Raw genomic sequence first — 21,132 nt, 5'->3', positions numbered from 1 at the left:
GTTTCCGTGTGCTGCTCTGGTTCTCCAGAAGCTGCTTTGTCATGCTGGTCACATGACCTGGAAGCTGTACACCGGCTCTCTCGGCCAATAAAGCGAGATGAGCGCCGCAACCCCAGAGTTGGTCACGACTGGACCTAATGGCCAGGGCTCCCTTTACCTTTAATTCCTGAATCATATCTTGAATGTGCCCTTAAGACAGGATTTGCGAGGAAAGAGACAATGGGGTGGTTTCCCACTTTGACCTTGCAGAGAAATATTTGAGGTCAATTCATAGCTGCCAAGTTATCCCTTTTTTACAGGGATTTTCCCTTATGCTGAATAGGCTTCCTCGCGAGAAAAGCGAAAACTTGGCAGCTATGGGTCAATTTGTTCAGGACCTTTTCTATGGAGTTTCAGACACGTGGTTTATATATACAGTTATGAACATTTTATGTGTGTGTGCCATAGCTGTCCACTTTCAGATTTGAAAATAAGGGATCATCAGCCTCACCTGTCCCGGGGACCTGTCCCAGGGACAGTCTACGGTATATCTAACAATCCAGGATAGCAGCGGGAAACGGCGCTGGAATAAGGGAATTTCCAGCAAAAAAAGGGAAGGTTGACAGCTGTGGCTTGGAATAAGGGAGGGTTGACAACTATGGTGTGTGTGTGTGACCTTAAAATTCTTATAATGGAATAATGCTAGAAGCTCAGGCATTATCCAGATAACCTGAATGTTGGAAGAGTTAAAGAAGGATGAAAGGAAGTATTTCTTCACACAGCACTTAATTAAACTTTGGAATGCAGTAGCACAAGATGTAGTCATGGCCACCAACCTGGACTTTAAAAGGAGATTAGATAAATTTATTATAGGGGATTAGATAAAGTGATGAAGGATAAGGCTATCAATGGCTACAAGTCATTATAGCTGCATCCTATCTCCAGTATTGGAGTCAGTAGCCCTCTGAATATCGGTTGCCAGGGGGCATGAGTGTGGGGTGTGCAGTTGCACCCATGTCCTGCTAGGTGCACTTTTTGGCAGTAAAAAATTACAACAATAAATTAAATAACTTAATCCCCTTTTGTGACACCCTTACTGCCTGAGGTTGAGCACCACACTCTGCCTAATGTTAGGGCCAGCCCTGGGGTTTCTCATAGGCATTTGGTTGGCCACTGAAAAAAGGGGATCCTGGATCAGATGGGTCTTTGGCCTGATCCAGCACAGCTCATGTTATGTTATTATATTCTGCTGGATGAGGCCTATGGCCCGTCTAGTTTAGCATTTTTGGAACCAAGAGAGGAAGAAACCAAGGCATGTCTTCTGACTGGCTGCAGGAAGCTCCTGCAGCCAATCAGAACCCACGGAACCTGTTCGGGTTCCAAAGAACGTCCACAAACCAAAACACTCACTTCCGGGTTTGCGGCGTTCAGGAGCCAAAACGTTCGAGTCGCAAGGCGTTCGACTTCCAAGGTACGACTGTACTTCATACAGTGCACAGTTCAACTACAGAATTTGCTGTTACAAGAGGCAGTGACGATCACCATCTCCACAAGGTGTACAAATTATGTGCCATTTTAGACAGGGCCTGATGCAATAGTGCTCTGATCTTGCCACTGAAATGCAAGCAAGTAGCAACACATTGGTATGTTTGCTGTCCTGGTTACTGAGAGCTGGTCTATCACAGTGGGTATGTTTAAACTTTTGGGACCCTGGAGGCAGAAATTAAACATTCCTTAAGCTTCATGGCTGTGGATGTTTCCTGCAAATACAGAGGGTTGTGACTAGTGCTCAGCAGATTGTGCAAGCAGTTTTGAAGACAGGTGTAAGTTGACAAAGTTAAAGCACATGAGAGCAGATCAGCTGCAGTGGAGGAGTGTCATCTGCTTCTACTTACAGCCTCTTTGTATATTAAAAACAACAACAACAAGCAAATATTACCTAGGCACTTAAATCTCCAGTCCACTTGTGAAAGTGAGGAGTGCATAGCAATGTTCTAGGGGTTAATCTCTTAAACTACCATAGAAACGGCACCGCTCTATTTTCCATTCATTCTGTTCCTTATTTGCTTGGCTCTCCCAGTTCTGTAACATGATATGTTTCCATGGGATTCTTTTCTCTGATCCTGAAGCAGAAATGCAAAGAAGTGTTCAAGCTGCAGTAATTATCTGTAAGAAAAAAACGAGGTTGATGTTACTCCAAAAGGCTACATGTATGTATCTCTGCTTCCATTGAATTTAGGACAGTACATATACAGTATAGGGTTTATGGGAAATTGGCCACATACAATCAGGCACAGTGAAATACTGTGCACCATTGCCAAATAACCCCAACTCCTCTTTCACAGTCTTCCCAGGGCCTACCTCAGTGCTTCCCATACTTTTTGTTCCATGGCACACTGGGAAATTGCTCAAGTTCTTGGTAGACCACTTAATGATGTTTCCACCTGACCTGCTGTAACAATTGTACAGTATTGGGCTTTTTGAGAGCCGTATGATTTTTAACTGTACCTTTTTGCTTCCTTTGTTTCTTATGGATTTTATGTTTTTGCATTACAATTTAAATTGCATAGAATTCAAACTGTAATGCGATAAAATAGAACATAAGAAATGGAAGATGCAATAAAAATACAGTTAAAAATAAGGATGTTTAATGCAATGGATGCATCGCCTCCCACCTTCAACCCCAAATCCATACACATGCCCTGGACCACCAGCATGAAGCTCACAGACCATGGGTGGTCCATGGACCAGAGTTTGGGAACCTCTGGAATCATAAGAGTTGGAAGAGACCACATATACTGCTCTCACGCCAGGTGTCACCCATCCTGTATTTGTGCCTTTCATTTTTTCATCTTTTATTCCATTTCAGGGCAGGACTCTTTAATATATGCCTGCCAAAGCTTTTCTCCTGGGTCAGATTAGACAACTGGGCCAAAGCAAACCAGATGAATTTTAACAGGGAGAAACGTAAAGTACTATACTTGGGCAAAAAAAAATATTAAAGGCACAAATACAGGATGGGTGACACCTGGCTTGAGAGCAGTACGTGTGAAAAGGATCTAGGAGTCTTGGTAGACCACAAACTTGACATGAGTCAACAGTGTGATGCAGCAGCTAAAAAGGCAATGCAATTCTGGGCTGCATCAATAGGAGTATAGCATCTATGTAGATCAAGGGAAGTAATAGTACTGGTCAGACCTCACCTGGAGTACTGTGTCCAGTTCTGGGCACCACAGTTCAAGAAGGATACTGACAAGCTGGGACATGTCCAGAGGAGGGCAACCAAAATGGTCAAATGCCTGTAAACGATGCCTTATGAGGAACGGCTATGGGAGCTGGGCATGTTTAGCCTGGAGAAGAGAAGGTTAAGGGGTGATATGATAGCCATGTTCAAATATATAAAAGGATGTCATATAGAGGAGGGTGAAAGGTTGTTTTCTGCTGCTCCAGAGAAGCGGACACGGAGCAATGGATTCAAGCTACAAGAAAGAAGATTCCACCTAAACATTAGGAAGAACTTCCTGACAGTAAGAGCTGTTCGGCAGTGGAATTTGCTGCCAAGGAGTGTGGTGGAGTCTCCTTCTTTGGAGGTCTTTAAGCAGAGGCTTGACAGGCATATGTCAGGAATGCTTTGATGGTGTTTCCTGCTTGGCAGGGGGTTGGACTGGATGGCCCTTGTGGTCTCTTCCAACTCTATGATTCTATGATTCAACAACATGCCAAGGGCAACAAGTCCCCAATGCTTGACTATCAGGCAGGACCGGTAAAGTAATAGGTTTCTGTGCGGTAAGCAATTTAATGATTGAGGGCACTTTGGATTTGTTTTCTAAGCCAAAGAATGCTGCCCAAGAAGAATATTTTTAAAAAGCAATAGCAGAGAAGGCTAAGCTCTTCTGGTCATCTTACTTAACATGCATGTCTCCTTAGAGAATTCCTTTATAAAGCTGTTTGGCTCAAGTTCTCAGCCTTAGAGAAGGAAGCTGAACTCCAGGCTGCAGTCCAATATGCAGTTAACACTTGCATCCCTCTTTGATACAGCTTGGTTTCAGCCCAGATTGTGATGTTTAATATACTCCAGGTAAATAGGTGTCCTTGTTTGTCTGTTTTATAAATACCCTTCAGTACCTACTGGACTCTACTTCACACAGATAATTGCCTCCTTTCTTCTGAAAATAGAATATCAGAGCACAGAATGGGTGTAGCAACTGGCATGGATTGCTATTGGCCAGTTCTTTACCCAATGACAAAGTCTTTCCTCTCTCTGTAACAGCTGCTCCTGAAAATTGCATCAACAAGGCAGATACCTGTAATACAGTTTGCCGTCTTCTATAAATTTGGACTTATTCCGCTTAATTCCACACGGAATGTCTTTTCTATAGAGAGTTGTTCAGCATGCATAAGAAGGTTGTTTTGGTTTTGCACAGATTCAAAGCATTCCTGTTTACTGAAAAACAGAGCAGGGAAGGTTGTGTCTCCAGCTGTTGTCCCCCTCCCCCCCCCCCGCCGGATCTCTCCACACCTCTTACAATAGAGCAGCAGTAAATATATGATTTAAAGATTAAACATGAGCAACTGAGGAGAAAAGGAGAGTTTACATTCCTCATGTCTTGCTGTCAGTGAAAGCTTAAATTGCTCATAATCTCTAGTAACTGTGGATGACTCACTGACGTGTCATGTTGAAACCGCCTCATTCTTTGCTAATAAAGATAAGGCAGTGTTTATGTAAAGACTCTGGGTCCGAAACTTCAGCTAATCCGAAATGCAGCACTCAAGATTACAGACTGAGGATAAATTCAGAATTCCACACAACTTCTCTTTTGATACAGCTGTTGCTAGTTGCCACTTTGTTTCCAGGCCCAATTCGAGGTGCTTACATTAGTGTTTAAAGCTCTAAACCAGGGGTCAGCAAACTTTTTCAGCAGGGGGCCGGTCCACTGTCCCTCAGACCTTGTGGGGGGCCAGACTATATTGGGGGGGGATTAACAAATTCCTATGCCCCACAAATAACCCAGAGATGCATTTCAAATAAAAGTACACATTCTACTCATGTAAAAACACGCTGCTTCCCAGACCGTCCGCGGGCTGGATTTAGAAGGCGATTGGGCTGGATCCGGCCCCTGGGCCTTAGTTTGCCTACCTGTTATGTACTGAGCTGAATCCTAGAACAATAGGATCCAGAATGCAGCAGTCTGATTGGTCCGCAGGAGCCATCCAATCCAGCTCCAGGTGGAAGTGAATCGGCAACCTGATTGGCCTGTAGGAGCAGCCAATCAGGCTGCTGGCAGAAGTGAATCCGCAACCTGATTGGCCTACAGGTGCAGCCCTGAAGTAGCCAATCACACAAGGCCCATTGTGTAAATAATGTATATAAGCAGACGTTTTGGGGAAAGAGCCATTCTCCTCCTCCTCCTCCTCCTCCTCCTCCTCCTCCTCCTCCTCCTCCTCCTCCTCCTCCTCCTCCTCTCTTCTTCTTCTTCTTCTTCTTCTTCTTCTTCTTCTTCTTCTTCTTCTTCTTCTTCTTCTTCTTCTTCTTCTTCTTCTTCTTTTGCTAGTACAAGCTGAATAAAGAGCATCAAATTCACTCTCGACTCCGAATATATTTCATTACCTATGCCCTAAACAACTTGTTGGCATCCGTCTGTCTCAAGAGACAATGCAGTGTGCATAAGCAGCAGTGAAGTGACCTTCCCGGGGTGCAAGTGTCTATGGAGGTGCTGGGTTGCCCAGACGAAAAGCCCCCATTTTGGTTCTTGCCGATGTGGTCCAAAGGAAAGCAGAGCAATATGTTTGGCACCAGCTTGGCTGCAGGAGTTGACATAAGGAAGCATACAAGGCGCCGTCCAACCACCTTAGCGACTTGGGGGCTCCCTGGCTGGAGCCTCCCACCCCTCCTCCTCATCCAGCCAGCCCCTGACAACCCAAGTCCCTCGCTGGTCCTGTCTGTGGAGATCACACGTTGATTTTAGACACAGAGAAGGAGAGAGAGGAGATCTAATTACAACAGGGAGCTTTTCTGACTACCAGGAAAAATAATACAAGGCAGGCACACCACACTCCCTCCCCCCTTAATTAAATCTCTGGTCATATATGAATTGAAAGCAGAGAATTATTATTTCCCCTGCTTCTGTCATAATAATACAGATACAGGTCTTTCCATGAAGCTGAATGCCGCTAGGCTCAGGAGAGAGAAAGTTCTTTGCACAACGCAGAGTTAAACTATGGAATCTGCTGTCCCTGTGGAATCTTCAGCTCTATGTTCCTTGCTGTCATAGTGCCTCATGAGTGAAGCGTAGTCTGAAGCTGAAATTACATCGCCACAGAGGAGGACCTAGTCCCCATATAACCCTCCGTATAACTGACTGCAGCCAACAAGCACGAGATGGGGGGGGGGGAATACGCAATAAATTTGCAAGTGACATCAGTAACAGGTGCTGGACATGGTACAAACGCAAGAAGGGGAGATTTTGGTAGTGGTATGCATAGATGAGGGTCTTGATATGCTGTAAACTGGGGAGGGGGGAGTTTTTTCTTTTAACCCTTCTGGGTGACCTTCTGAGGCCCATGCGCCTAGGGTGAATGGCACAGAAGCAAAGGTGGCTAGAGGAAAAAATATACATTTTACTTTTGTGCGGTAGTGTAGTTTCTACATGGAGTCACCCCCTCCCCTCTATTCTCTATTATCCAACAAGGAAAGTGTTATAAGAATTTTAAGGTATATGTATGGTGCTATATACCAGTATATATATGGTATATATGGTGTATATATATATACATAGTGTATATATATATATATATATATATATATATATATATATATATATATAGTGCTGGAGGAGACTTGAGAGTCCCATGGACTGCAAGAAGACCAAACCTATCCATTCTTAACATACCTGCCAAGTCTCTTGTGGAGAAATCCGGGATCGGCAGCCGCGCAACTTCCGGTGTCGCTTTGCCCATCTATGGGCACCGAAAATGGCTGGTGCTGGCACCAGAAGTTGCGTCTACGCATGTCCGGAAGTGCGTAGATGCAACGTCCGGTGTTGGCGCTGGCCATTTTCTGTGCCCATAGATGGGCAAAGCGACACCAGAAAAATGGCCGCCGACAGGAACCAAAATAAGGGAGATTAACGGGAGAGGAGCTGCAGCGGGAGAACTCCGGGAAACGGTAAGGAAAAACGGGGGTTTCCCGGGAAATACGGGGTACTTGGCAGCTATGATTCTTAAGGAAATCAGCCCTGAGTGCTCACTGGAAGGACAGATCCTGAAGCTGAGGCTCCAATACTTTGGCCACCTCATGAGAAGAGAAGACTCCCTGGAAAAGACCCTGATGTTGGGAAAGTTGGAGGGCACAAGGAGAAGGGGACGACAGAGGATGAAATGGTTGGACAGTGTTCTCGAAGCTACGAACATGAGTTTGACCAAACTGCGGGAGGCAGTGGAAGACAGGAGTGCCTGGCGTGCTCTGGTCCATGGGGTCACGAAGAGTCAGACACGACTAAATGACTAAACAACAACAACTACACACACACACACACACACACACACACACACACACACATGATGTTCATAAATGTACCAATCAAACACATACAAATATGTAAACCATATGTTTGAAACCCACAGAAAACTCCTGAGACCATTTTCTCTCTCCCAAAATGACCTCAAATATTTCTCTGCCAGGTTGAAGGAAATGGGAAATCTCCCCATTGTCTCTTTGCTCACAAATCCTGTCTTAAGGGCACGTTTACAATATGAATAGGGTGTGAGCCCAGTAGTTCTCATAACAAAAGAATGGGCAGGCTCGCCAGGTAATCCAGTCCAGTGACCATTAACAGGTAACCTGGCAGACATGAGAAAAACAACACACTCATATTTCTGTTGTAGACTGCCTTTTCTGTGAAGTAGGTATGATGTATCTAGGGGGTGGTCTTGGGCTATACCCCTTCTGTGATGTATGTATAATGTTTCTGGGGGTGGTCTTGTTCTCCAGGGTGGGAAATTTCAAGTGTCTATATAAGCGCTTGTGCGCCTGGGCTCGAGGTCCCTCCCCCCCTCCTGTGTGTGTGTGGGAGCACCCTGTTGCAACAGCTTTAATAAAGTTCAGGCTTACTAGCTGCTTTGCTTCTTAGTATTCTCTGGTTTTAGACGCAGGTGGTGCTGTGGGTTAAACCACAGAGCCTAGGGCTTGCTGATCAGAAGGTAGGTAGTCCGAATTCCTGCGACGGGGTGAGCTCCCGTTGTTCAGTCCCAACTCCTGCCAACCTAGCAGTTTGAAAGCACGTCAAAGTGCAAGTAGATAAATAGGTACAGCGGGAAGGTAAACGGCGTTTCCGTGAGCTGCTCTGGTTCGCCAGATGCGGCTTTGTCATGCTGGCCACATGACCTGGAAGCTGTATGCCGGCTCCCTCGGCCAATAATGCGAGATGAGCGCGCAACCCCAGAGTCAGTCACGACTGGACCCAGGGCTGTCTTAAGCATACCTGGCGCCCTGGTGCGAAGATCCCTCCGCCGCCCCCACCCTGTTTCCCAGTACAGCTGTCTGGTGGGCACAGCAGTGCGGCGCCCCCCCCCCCCGGCGGCCTGGCACCTTGTGCCACCCAGCCTTGCCTTAGAGCCGGCCCTGACTGGACCTAATGGTCAGGGGTCCTTTACCTTTATTCTCAGGTTTGCCAATGTTATTTTCTCCTACCGACAGAGAACCTAAAAAAGGACTCTATATGGGCTCTTGGGTACCCCATAAGGGAAAAGGAGCAGTTTTTATTCTTGTAACACAAACAAGAGCTGAAGGACACATGTCAACCACATAAAGATATTAGGGGTGTGAAACATGATGAAATCAACCCCCCTCTCACAAACCTTCTAGGATTCTTTCTAGGTAGTTATTTGGAAGTTTATTTTTACCAGCTGCATATTTGAAGGGATGTTTTGTCAGTAATGGAATAGTGTCCCTGGGAGAGAGAGTAATACACCCCTGCAAAAAAACAAAAACACAACAACAAACAAGCAAACAAGCAAAAATCAAATCAGCAGCCGAAATGACATAAGCTTTTAGCCCACCAAGTCAATGGTATGAAAGTTCTGGGTTGTACACGCTGACGAAAATAAAGCCTGCCTCGGTTTCAAAATGCACATAAGTGGCTGCATCCCCAGGCATACTTGCCTGGAAGTAAAGAGGATTATATCTGGTGGGATTTAATTCTGATTTATCTTATTCAGGTTGGAGTTACAGGAAATAAATTACCTGACAGTGCAATCTTAAAAAAAAACCCTCCTCAAAAGTAAATCCTATGGAGTTTAACTGGGGCTTTTTTTTTTTCAGCCAGAACTCACTGGAACTCAATTCCGGCTCCTCTCAAGTGGGCATTATTGCCATGATAAGAGAACAAGGGAGGCATTTGTGGTGAGTTCCGGCACCTCTTTTTCTAGAAAAATAGCACTGAGGGTGGAACATACCCACCAACTGTCCGGGACACCCCATTTTAGCAGGCTGTGTTTTCACGTGAGAGCATGGTGTCCAAAAATGCGTGGACCACATGACTTGCAGCGCGTCTCAGTTTTGTGCTAGGACATATTGGAGGGTAAGGTGTCACTATTTGCATAGCAAAAACTATCAGAGACAACATTTTCATAAGTAGGGGGCTTTTGAGAAACAGGTGGTCTTAAGTTTTCTAGTCGGACTGAAGCTGGGTTGAGGATAAAAGACATCAGATAGCAATGTTTCTCAAGAAACTACAGGATCAATGTGGATTGTGGCTAACGTCATGTGTATGCGGTTTTTTAAAAAACTAGCAGTGTGAGAGCATCAGGTGTATAGTCGGTGGTGATGAGCACACAGCCTATGGGTCTCTGTGTGTGATAGGTGCTGTTCACACCATGCAGGAATCTCACCTAAAGCATCCATGACCTCATCAGTCAAGATTCCCTTCTCACCTGCTAAGCACAAGAACTCTCTCAGCCCAATTTCCCTCCTGCAAGATGGAAACAAGTGATGATGCACATCTTAAGTTATGTGCAGCCCACTAGCAGGCACATTTACTTGGAAGTAAATTCCACAGAATTCAGTTGGCTTAACTGTTTTTTTAGTGCCCCAGGATTATAGCCACAATTCAATATGCATTTGCATTTAACTTGAACTCAGCGGGAGCCTGAACAGCGCGCCTCCCCGAGGTGAGAGCCGGTGAGACCCAGGACCTGGTGAGAGCCAGCAACAGCCCGCCCCGACTGAGCAAAAGCCGGCAAGCGGTGCAGCGCTCGCGGAACCGAGCCCCGACCGAGGGGAGCCGGCAAGAGGCCCAGCGATCACAGAGCCGAGCCCCAACCGAGCGGGAGCCGGCAACAGCCGCAGCGTGCGCAGCGCCAAGCCCCGACGGCAAGAGCCACAGTGTGCAGCGCACCGTGCCGAGTCCCAAAGCCCAGTTTCAAAACACTACCGGTACGGTACCCTACTTTCTTTTCTTGCCTTGCCTACTTTACAAAATGCCTGGTTAATAAAAAATACTTAATTAAAAAATAAGACATCCCCTGAAAATAAGCCGTGGTGTGTTTTTTTGGAGGAAAAATAAATATAAGACGTGTCTTATTTTAGGAGAAACACGGTAGCTGAATTTGTTGTAAGACTTCCACCACGTTGAAATATTTTGGGTGTGCACTGCCCTCTGCTGGAGCAATGCATCATTAAATACTGTGCAATGATAAAAACAACACTGCTAGTCTAATGCTAGAATCAGCACTTGCCCTTCCATTAGAGAGGCCCGGATTCTGCCTCAGCTTGTGGATCCTTCTGAATCTGCTAGGCATTCCACTCTGTTGGGTGACAGCCACAAATGTGCTACGCTGCCAGGCCTCAGCACCCCGAACTAGCCTGTTGCCATTGAATGGGATGGAGGATCCAGTCCCATCTCCAATGTTGAAGAAGGTTCAGCGGCTGGTTTGGTTGGCATCTGAATTGGCGTGAGGGGCTGTAACCTGGTCTTTTGCCTCGGCCAGCCCTGAACAGAATAGAGGCGCTCTCATGTTGCGTCTCACCTGCTCTACACACCAAAAGTCCCTGCTTTAGTCCTTGGTATCTTCAGGATAATAATAATAATAATAATAATAATAATAATAATAATAATAATAATAATTTATTTGTACCCCACCAACCTGACTGGGTTGCCCCAGCCACTCTGGGCAGCTTCCAGTATATATATATATATATATAAATAGTAGAACATTAAACCTTAAACAGATTCCCTATACCCGGCTGCCTTCAGATGTTTCCTAAATGTTATATAATTACTCATCTCCTAAACATCCAATGGAAGGGTGGGTGCCACTACCAAGAAGGCCCTCTGCCTGGTTCCCTGTAGCTATGTCCCCACTGTGGAAGGACGTGTGGATCCACAGTTGGCCTCCACAGTCAGTTATGGACTCACTTTTAAAACCGTGTTTATGGAAGACAATCTTACTCTGCTATGAGTGATTGCTGAAGAAGAAGAAGAAGAAGAAGAAGAAGAAGAAGAAGAAGAAGAAGAAGTTCTCACAGTGTGGGAACTGCCAGAAGGCCCTCGGTGTTGCTCAGTGTCCTGGCTGAATGATGGCGGTGGAGAGGCTCCTTCAGGTATTCAGGGCCGAGGCCATTTAGGGCTCTAAATGTTAGCACCAACACTTTGAATTGTGCTCGGAAACGTACTGGGAGCCAACAGTTGGGTGGTGCCTTGTAGGCCTCCTCCTGGCAACTCCTGCAGCCGAGCTGGTGCCAAACACATTGCTCTGCTTTCCTTTGGACCACCTCAGTGAGGCCAAGGGGGGATCTTGTCATCTGGGCAGTCCAGGGCCTCCATACATATTGCCCAGGCTTGAGCCAGCACTTCAGTGCCGCTAACACAGCAGTTTGACTTCACCCACAGAGGCGCACTCCATTGTCTCTTGAGACAGATGCCAACAGCCTCATGGTCCACTGCAGTTCTGCCCCTCCCTCCTGAAACTCTGTCCTTTTGTCTCTGCTAACTCTGAGAGGGCTTTTCCCCCTGGTTGCGAACGGTGATCCATTCCAGAGCCCCGTTCGCAACATGAGCAGTACGCAACCCACGCCAGCACTTCTGCGCATGCACGGTTTGCGATTCAGCGCTTCTACACATGCGCATGATGTCATTCGACGCTTCTGCGCATGCATGAACCGCCGGACCCGGAAGTAACCCGTTCCGTTACTTCCGGGTTCGGCACGTTCATAACCCGTGTTGTACGCAACCCGCAGTAATGTTGGCATACTGCCATGGGCATAGCCAATATTTTTTTGGGGGGGAGGCCTTTTGTTGGGGGGGGGCAGAACCTCACTTTGTTATGTATTTTTATTGATTTTTATTTATTTTGGGGGGGGCAGCTGCCCCTGCCCACACACCCCTCTTTCTTGTTCTTCTTTGGCGATCACTCATAGCCGAGTAAGATTGTCTTCCATGAACACGTTCTTAACTGTGAGTCTGTAAGTGACTGTGGAGGCCAATTCTGGATCCTTCCATGGCGGAGACATAGGTATCTGGAAGGGAGCTGATCATGGTGAGGGTTTGCCAAATGTGCCTTCTAGGCTGATGACTTTTTCATTTTTTTTCTCAAAAATTAATTCCTGTAGCACAAATGGATGGACTTTTGCCTATTAATGACTAAAATGAGGTATATTCCATTGAAATATTTAAAAAAAGTTTACGCACAAACTGTTTTTAATTTTTCTTGTATGCCGTTTTACCATTTCATAAAACTGTATTAACAATTCTATATATATTTTGTATTAAATTTGGACACAACACCACATTCCACAATGGGGAGTGTTCTTAGCAACATAGGGTATACAAATGTCACACCTGCGCAAGGTAAAAGCCTCTTTTGGGGACCTCAAAACTCAGCCAGCAGACCCTGCCGGACATGCTGGGAAAAGATCCTACAGGAGAGGTAGCAAAACATCGTCCTCTAGCGGCGTCTATACTGTTACTGCAGCTAAAAAAAGCTTCCTTGTGTGTTTGATGACCCTATATAATGTTGTATATATGTGACTCTATAGCTTGGGTTCAATTTTATATCTGCTTACAGTGACTTCAAAAATGGTCAAAAAACTGATAAATAAATTTTTTAAAATTATTTTGTGCGTGAGGTTTTTTTTAATCAAATCTCTTTGAAAGTAAGATTTTATCTAATCTTTAATGAAAGCTCGTCAAATTATGATACAGGGAAATGAGGTTGTAAAAAAGTCATCACCCTAGTGCCTTCCTCTTAGCATGTTTCTCCCTTTCATCCTGAGTTTGAGCGTCCTCAAAGTCCATGACACCTTTGGTAAAGGCTGTTCTCCAACTGGAGCACATCGGCAGCCAGATGGAAAAGTAAAGACGTCTCCTGCACCTCTAATAGGAGTGTGGAAGAGGGAATTTCATCAAATGTCTTTTGCATGACAAACTGCTCCTGCTGAATTCCTTCTGTGCTACCATTCAAGTTTGCCCTGCCCTTTCCCCAACCATATCTGGCCATCCTGAGGTGGCATTCATTTTACAGTCAGGGGCAGCCAGCCAGGCAAGATGTGACAGCTAGCTATGCTGCAGGATCCAGCAAAGAGTAAATAAGGCAAGAGATAGGGATGATGACTGAAACGGCAAAAAAAAAAAAAGACTGTGGGAAGAACAGGGGAAATTAAGAGATGTGGGGAAAGGGGACCAATAGATATGAGGTGGGAAAGGAGGATAAAAGGGGGAGTGTAACAGAGAAAGGAATAAGGGAATTTCTAGAGTTGGAAGTGACCCGGGGGGTCATCTAGTCCAACCCCCTCCAATGTAGGAATCTTTTGCCCAAAACGGCACTAAGTTGCTGCAGAGAGCACAGTGGGGTTATAGTTTGAAAACAACACTTTGTTGCTTCTTTTTTTGATAATATTTTTTTGCCATATAATTTTTATTAATTTTTATCAATACAATAATAACATTCATCACATTATTTCCCATATTCTATCTCTTTGGTCTTTTTAAGGCCATTGACTTCCATCAAACCCTTCTTACGATTTTCTCACTTTCCTCTCTAATTTCTATACATTAATTAATCACTGACTTAAATTATTACTAAAATCCAAATTACAATGATTCTCCTTTTTCATAACTTACAAAGCTTCTTGCAATCCTACCAACGTATTCAATTGAGTGCAATAATTTTTGATAATCATTTTTATTAGTTTTCAGTTGCATCTGCTTTGCTTCTTAAAACAACAAGGCTCCTGCGCATTTAACACCTGCGTAACAGGCTGAAAATCAGTTAGCGTGACTTCTCGCGGCAACAAGTATTAAAGCAGGGGACTGACACACTGCAACCTAAAGTGTGCAGGGCTTTAAAAAATACAGTATGCTTGCCAACGGGGGGGGGGGGGGGACACAACAACAATACCTGCGTTTGTTTTTTTAAAGGTCTTTCTTATCCTCCCTCCTGTTGTTTTAAGAGCTGTGTGACAAGCACAAAGGAAATTCCCTGCTCCTCCAGCAAGGAGAGGGATGCAATGAAGGGGGTTGGAATAGATGACCCTGGGGTTCCCTTCCAACTCCACAATGCTGTGATTCTAAGCTTCACTCTCCGATTCCGACCCTCCGAATATTTTTGTGGGCGGGGCCGTCTGGGAGAGGCGGGGCGGTTTGGCCACCATTCAGGCCCATAGCTCAGTTGCGCGCAAGAGGCGCTCAGTCAGCTGGAGGAAAGTTGAACCGAAGTTGGGCAGGGAGGGAGCAAGCAAGGATGCCGACGACGCTGTGCTGCTGGGGGAACGGCTCCTTCGGGCAGCTGGGGCTGGGCGAGGACGGGGTCTCGGAGCCGCTGCCTTTCCGTCTGGCCCCCGAAGCCCCCGGCGGGCCGGAGGTGGTGCTGGTGGCCTGCGGGGAGCGGCACTCGCTGCTGCTTCGGGCTGATGGCAGCGTGGCTTCTTGCGGGGACAACGCCCAGGGGCAGCTGGGCAGGAGGCTCCCCCCGGGGCAGCGGCGCGCCCACGTGCCAGGTAGGGACTACGCGAAGGGGAGGGGCGGGGCGGGGGGCGCCTGTCTTTTTCTACCCGAGCGACCATCTCTAACCCTCTTATCACTTTGCAGTTTCTAAATACAGTATGAGAAATCTCTTTCCATCACAAAGGGGAGAGAAGGAGGGGAGGCCCCGATCTTAAGAGATCCGTCGAGTGAACGCAGGAGCATCTTCCTCCTTGCACTTCCTTCCCAAGGAAGCCAGACAGACTATTTTTAATGCTGCTTTTTCGAGGGGGGGGGGGTTGGTTTGTTTTGCTTTTGTTTTCTTGTCTTATTTTGCGTTTTCATTTTGTCACTTTATGTTGCGAACCGCTGGGATATTCAACCCTCTTTGTGGGATATTCGATCCCAAGGATCCTTCCTTCCAACTTTTTCTGTTTGTAGACTGGAAACACACACACACACACCTCCCTGCGACGGGGGCAAACATCTGGATGTTGTGGGAAAACGCAAGCCATTCCCTTCCCACCAGGGGCCACCCTCGGGGTTGGGGGCTTGAAATTACATAGAATCCTAGAATAGTAGAGTCGGAAGGGATCCCCAAGGACCATCTATTCCAACTCCTGGTTCACCCCATCCAGTTTGAACCCATACCGGACCTTACTTAGCAAATGTGCTAGCAGTTTTACCGCTGCCCCACTCGGTTGCTTCTAAAGTGGTTTGGGGTGGGGTGGGGCATTTCTTCTCGCCCACCGAGAGAAAAGATTTAAGCCCTTTCCCGGCCACGTAGAGATGAGTCACCGCTGTACCTGAGAAAGCCTTTTAAGTTTCAGTTACAGGTAGGTAGCCGTGTTGGTCTGGATCGAAGTAAAATAAAAAAAATTCCTTCAGTAGCACCTTAAAGACCAACTAAGTTTTTATTTTGGTATGAGCTTTCGTGTGCATGCACACTTCTTCAGATACACTTCTTCAGATTCTTCAGAAGAAGTGTGCATGCACACGAAAGCTCATACCAAAATAAAAACTTAGTTGGTCTTTAAGGTGCTACTGAAGGAATTTTTTTTATTTTAAGTTTCAGTTTCCGCTTCTCTGTCTTTACAGTACTCCCATCCTTCTCAAAGAGCCTCTGGTGGGGAGGCGCGTTTTGCAAAGACACTTTCAGTTTCCTTTTCTCTCTTTCTCCTGCGCGCTCTGCCACCAGCTGATCTCCCTGTTATTTGAGATAATGATGTTTTTTTTGTCTGCTCCGGGCACTTGTCCAAGCTGAAATTAGGCTTCCGGGGGGGGGGACACACACAACCTAGACGGCTCTGCAAGTGGAGGCTTGATAATCCTTTGCCATCATTTCGCATGACGCTCTTTTCAGCAAATAGGTTTCCTGGGAAATATTGCTTTCACAAGGAGCACAGAAGCAGTAATCCTTTAGGAAAGGGTCTGGAACAAATGCAACTTCTTGTTGATCACTTTTGTTACGCCCTCATCTCTTAGGAAGAGGAAGATTTTCCTCTCTCTTCTTCTCACCAAATCTGCACAAGCAAGGTTGTTTTCACCTGCCATGGTTCAAGTTTGCTTTCTTACCTTCCTGCACACACATTAGAGAAGCGGGTGGGGATCTCTTTAACCCCATACATACCCCATGGGCCATTCCCTGATTTATTTCCCTGCACCAAACTGCAGTCTCAGTGAACCTGTCAACTTGTGAGATCACTGAAAGGAATAATGTTTTTGTTTTGTTTCCCCCCGAATTCAAATATTCTTTATTTAGATTGTTAAAATACATTCATACAAACGCCCAAACATACAAAAAAATACAAATAACAAACATAAACAAAAAATACAAATCATAACAAAAGGAAAAAAGAAAAACATCACAATTTAAAATTAACTTCCCATCGTTTATATATTGTTTCCCTCATCCCTTAAACCAGACATGCTCTTCCTCACAAATAAGAATAAAAATAAAGCATAAATCACTCTTTAGTACATATGTATATATATTTCCCCTTGTGTATCTCAATCCAAACAAATCACCAACTCAATTTTTATACCTTCTTTTTTCAAATAGACCTCCACATATTTCCACTCAGCTTTAACTCTTCGTTTTGGAATATTTCTAATTGCTGCTGTCATCTTTGCTAGATTCATGTACTCTACTAATTTAATCTGCCATTCATCTATTGTTGCAATTTTATCCCGTGAAAGGAATAATGTTTTTAACTGCTTTTAGGTGCTTTACATGGGCATTGTTTTTTTAGAACGCTTTTAGAATGCTTTTGTTGCTGCTGCTGCTGCTTTTGTTTCCATTTTCAAATGTCGTTTATATAGATCGTGCAATAAATAATAGATTTATATATTTTGGAAAGTTGTTTATTCATCTGTTTGCTATTCACTCGGACACCTGCTAATTCGTTGCTTCAAACTTTGCATGATGGTTTCTGAAGTCGAGGAGGAGGATTTTGTCTATATTTGGGTGCAATTGGATGCCATTTTGATTGAAGATGCCAGACTGAACCTTTGAATATTGCTTTTGAATTTAACCACTTACTTCAAAACTGCACTGGGTGTTGTTGTTTTTTTTGGGGGGGGTGTTCTTAGAATTACCAAGCAACACCAGGTATGAGGCTGCTAATCATTTTTTAAAAATCACATTGAGTGGCGTGTTCAGGTGTTAAACCATGGTTTAGCATTAATAGAAACAAGCCTGGGGTCCTCCACTCTTGGTATAACTTGTGTCCTTCAAACTTGAGGACCTATACTGTAATTTGTTCTAACTATAGTCACCTAAAATAAACCAAGATCAAACTGGATATCTTGACTCACAAATGGGGTAGTTCATGAACCCACCATTTACCTTTCTAGGCTGCTTAAATATGTCAATGACACCTCTGGCTATACAAATGAATATTCTTTTTTTATGTGTCCACCTCTGAAAGAGCAAATCCAAGCACTGGAAACACAAACCATTGTCCACGTAAGCTGTGGGAAGGAGCACTCACTGGCCGTTTGCAACAATGGGAGAGTTTTCTCGTGGGGAGCTGGAGATTTTGGACAGCTGGGCACTGGAGAATTAAAAGAGTGTTTAATTCCAAAGTAAGCAGCTAATAATACTCTCAGTGCTTGCCAAAACAGAGCTGTGTAGTAAATGTGGGAGTACAGTCGTACCTTGGTTGACAAACGCCTTGCGAGTCGAACGTTTTGGCTCCCAAACGCCACAAACCCGGGAGTGAGTGTTCTGGTTTGCAAACGTTCTTTGGAACCCGAACGTCCGGCTCGGAAGCCATGCCTTGGTTTCTGAACGTTTTGGAAGTCAAACTGGTGTTTTGGTTACAAGCTAAAGAGAACGACTGCTTCAATGAGTCATCTGCATTTCTGGAAATTTAGCATAACATTCAGTTATAATCATTGATTTAAAATAGCAATGATTTATTTTGTCATTGGCACATTAGCAAATTTCTGGTTGTCTTTTTTAAAAAAATGCTTTAAAAATAGTTTACCATTATTTGCCATGCCAATTGGTCAACCCTTTTTTTAAAAAAGAAAACAACATCAACCTGTTTAATTGCCTAAACCCCCATTCTAAAAGTGTCAATTACAATAAGACTGCTTCCCCTAAGCATGTTTAATAAATAAACTGAATTAATATATAACCCTAAGCATGTTGACTTCATAAATTTATTCTCTCAATACTTTTTTTTTCTGAATTGTAAAATCTAAACTAATCTTTCCATAACTTTTACAGGAAGGTAGATGGTTTGTCTAAATACAAAATAATACAAGTTGCTTGTGGGAACTATCACTCAGTAGCCCTGGCGAAAGGTAACCATTCCCTTCAAACTTTGCTCCATTTCTATGATTTGCTTCAAATGCTTGGTTGTAATAATAGAGTCTCAAAATGTCATAGAATTGTAGAGTTGGAAGGGACCCTGAGGATCATCTAATCCAGGGGTCAGCGATCTAAGGCCCATGGGCCGGAAGCGGCCCGCGGAGATTGTTTGACCACGAGATGCCCCAAAATGAGATGCCCACTTGCACACTGCGCTAAACCAGCGCAGGGCAGTGCGGGGACTCACCAGAAATCACCGGCGGGCGCACTCAAGTACACACACAATCCGCCCATGGAGGGATCTCTGTGGGACCGATCCGGCCCAGGCAAGATAAACTTTGCCGACCCCTGATCTAATCCAACCCTCTGCAATGCAGGAATATGCAGCTGTCCCATACAGGGATTCGAACCTGCAACCTTGGAGTTATCAGCACCATGCTCTCTAACCAATAGAGCTATGGCTTCAATGGTATCTTAGGCAGGCCTTAGTCCCAGAGTATGGAACTGGCCATGACTAGTGGGCAAAAAAGTTACCTCCCTGACCCTTTGTGGGTGGAGCTTGATAGGTGGGTGGAGCCTCCCACCTATCAATCACCTGACACTACAATGACTTCAGGCGACCTTTTTCTCCTCTTTCATATTGCTGTCTTGCCCAGTGCTTTGCCTAGGGCAGTGATGGGCAACCTTTTGAGCTTGGTGTGTCAATATTCGCCAAAAAACCGAGCATAACTCAGGTGGTGTGTCACTTTGAGGAAAAAACCACAATTTCGCAATATTTATAGTTTAAATAACAAAAATGTATAATTGTAATATATAACTGTATTTAATAAACCAAAAACCAATTATTTAACCAAACGAAACCAAAAACCCCAGAGTTGTTGAGCTTTTGGGGGGGAGCTGCTAACCTTTGGAGGTTTTTTTGGGGGGTGCAAAAGTTGCGTTGCTTTTTGGGGGGGGTGCCCCAAAGCTGCTGCGCTTTTTTGGGGGGAAAGAGAACAAAAATAAATGATGAATAATACCTTCGCTGGAACTAACACGCAGCACTGCTATAGTCTGCCAAAGCACCAAAAAACCCAGCACAGAACGGGTTAAAAAGCCAAAGCGCCAGAAAAAACAGCACAGAAAGGGTTAAAAAACAATCTCTGGCTACCAGCAACAGCGGAGACAAGCATCCCCAAACTGCGGCCCTCCAGATGTTTTGGCCTACACCTCCCATGATCCCTAGCTAACAGAACCAGTGGTCGGGGAAGATGGGAATTGTAGTCCAAAATATCTGGAGGGCCGAAGTTTGGGGGTGCCTGCTGTTGGAGGAGCGGAAGAGCAAATTGGGGGGGCAACAACAACAGCGCGTCGGCCAATGGGGCGTGTGCCAGCAGTGAGGGCTCTGTGTGTCACGTCTGACACGCGTGTCATAGGTTCGCCATCACTGGCATAGGGCGTTGCAGGCACTTATTTCCACCTGCCCCAAACCTGATGTAGTATAGGTGGGCGTGGCATGGCTGAAATGACCTTTTGTGGGGCCAAGTGGGGAGGCTTGGTGGGACTAACCAGGCCCACATATGAGAGATATCTCAGCTCCAGCTTTAGCCCAAAGGGAGGTGAAGGATTGTCAAGGTTGGGAAAAGCTGCTCTGGAATAGACCCTGAAATCCTCGGTGTTTCCAAGGGCTCTTCAGCAGGCAGCTTGGTGTGAAAATACCCTCAACGAAGAAAGGTTTCCCAGTCTTTCCAGCTTGTGAGGAGGCTGCCATGTAAATACGCAACCTGTTTTCTTCCTCCCCTTCTTTCTCAAATGAAGATGGCAGAGTTTTCTCGTGGGGGCAGAACACTCACGGCCAGCTTGGTCTTGGTAAAGGAGTCACGTACCAGGCTGGGCCACAGCAAATTTCTGCTCTTGACGGCATCCCGTTGGCTCAAGTGGCTGCCGGCGGGTCACAGAGTTTTGCCCTGTCCCTTTCCGGAGTTGTGTATGGATGGGGAAAGAATAACGCACACCAGCTGGGATTGAGTCAGGCCGACCCCAAAGGTAAGCATGGTCTTTAAAGTCCTGTTTCCTTGATGACCAGCTCTTGGTTGCTTCCACTTGCGGGTTGTGTAATGGTTCGGGAAATGGTTGCCCAAGGAAGCAAGGACTATTGAGGTGGAAAACTGAAGTGGAAGAAGTTTTGATGATTCCACAACATCCTGCAGAGCATAAACAAGTTAGGGTGCTTCAAAAGATGGTTGTAGGATAGGTGCACATGCAAGGCTCCCTCTGCTCCAGTGTCCACACAATCTTGTTGGCATCAGAAGACAAGCCATATTTTCCCTCAATCTAGATTTCCCCAATTCTGGTTGAGAGAACCTGTTAGCAACAACTCCCTTGTGATATTAAGCC

The 21,132-nt window shown here is 45.3% G+C and overlaps 1 protein-coding gene across 2 annotated transcripts in view; it reads left to right on the top strand.

Moving 5' to 3' along the window:
• Nucleotides 1–14,630: 14,630 nt before the first annotated feature.
• The window catches only part of LOC118083330 (putative E3 ISG15--protein ligase HERC6), a 37,068-nt gene continuing 30,566 nt past the window's right edge, over nt 14,631–21,132 (top strand). Inside the window, exons 1-4 of one of the 2 annotated variants that reach the window (XM_088660526.1) lie at nt 14,631–14,971; nt 17,867–18,023; nt 18,673–18,749; nt 20,554–20,781. In XM_088660526.1, coding sequence (XP_088516652.1) covers nt 14,716–14,971; nt 17,867–18,023; nt 18,673–18,749; nt 20,554–20,781 — 718 coding nt within the window. In that variant the 5' untranslated portion in view covers nt 14,631–14,715. The remainder of the gene's footprint in view (nt 14,972–17,866; nt 18,024–18,672; nt 18,750–20,553; nt 20,782–21,132) is intronic. The other variant, XM_088660525.1, reaches the window with a different exon arrangement.

Source organism: Zootoca vivipara, chromosome Z1 (assembly GCF_965207765.1).
Source record: "Zootoca vivipara chromosome Z1, rZooViv2.hap1.1, whole genome shotgun sequence".
NCBI classification, from domain to species: Eukaryota; Metazoa; Chordata; class Lepidosauria; order Squamata; family Lacertidae; genus Zootoca; species Zootoca vivipara.
Note: the sequence above shows the minus strand (reverse complement) of the source record. Positions and strands in the feature narration are given on the sequence as shown.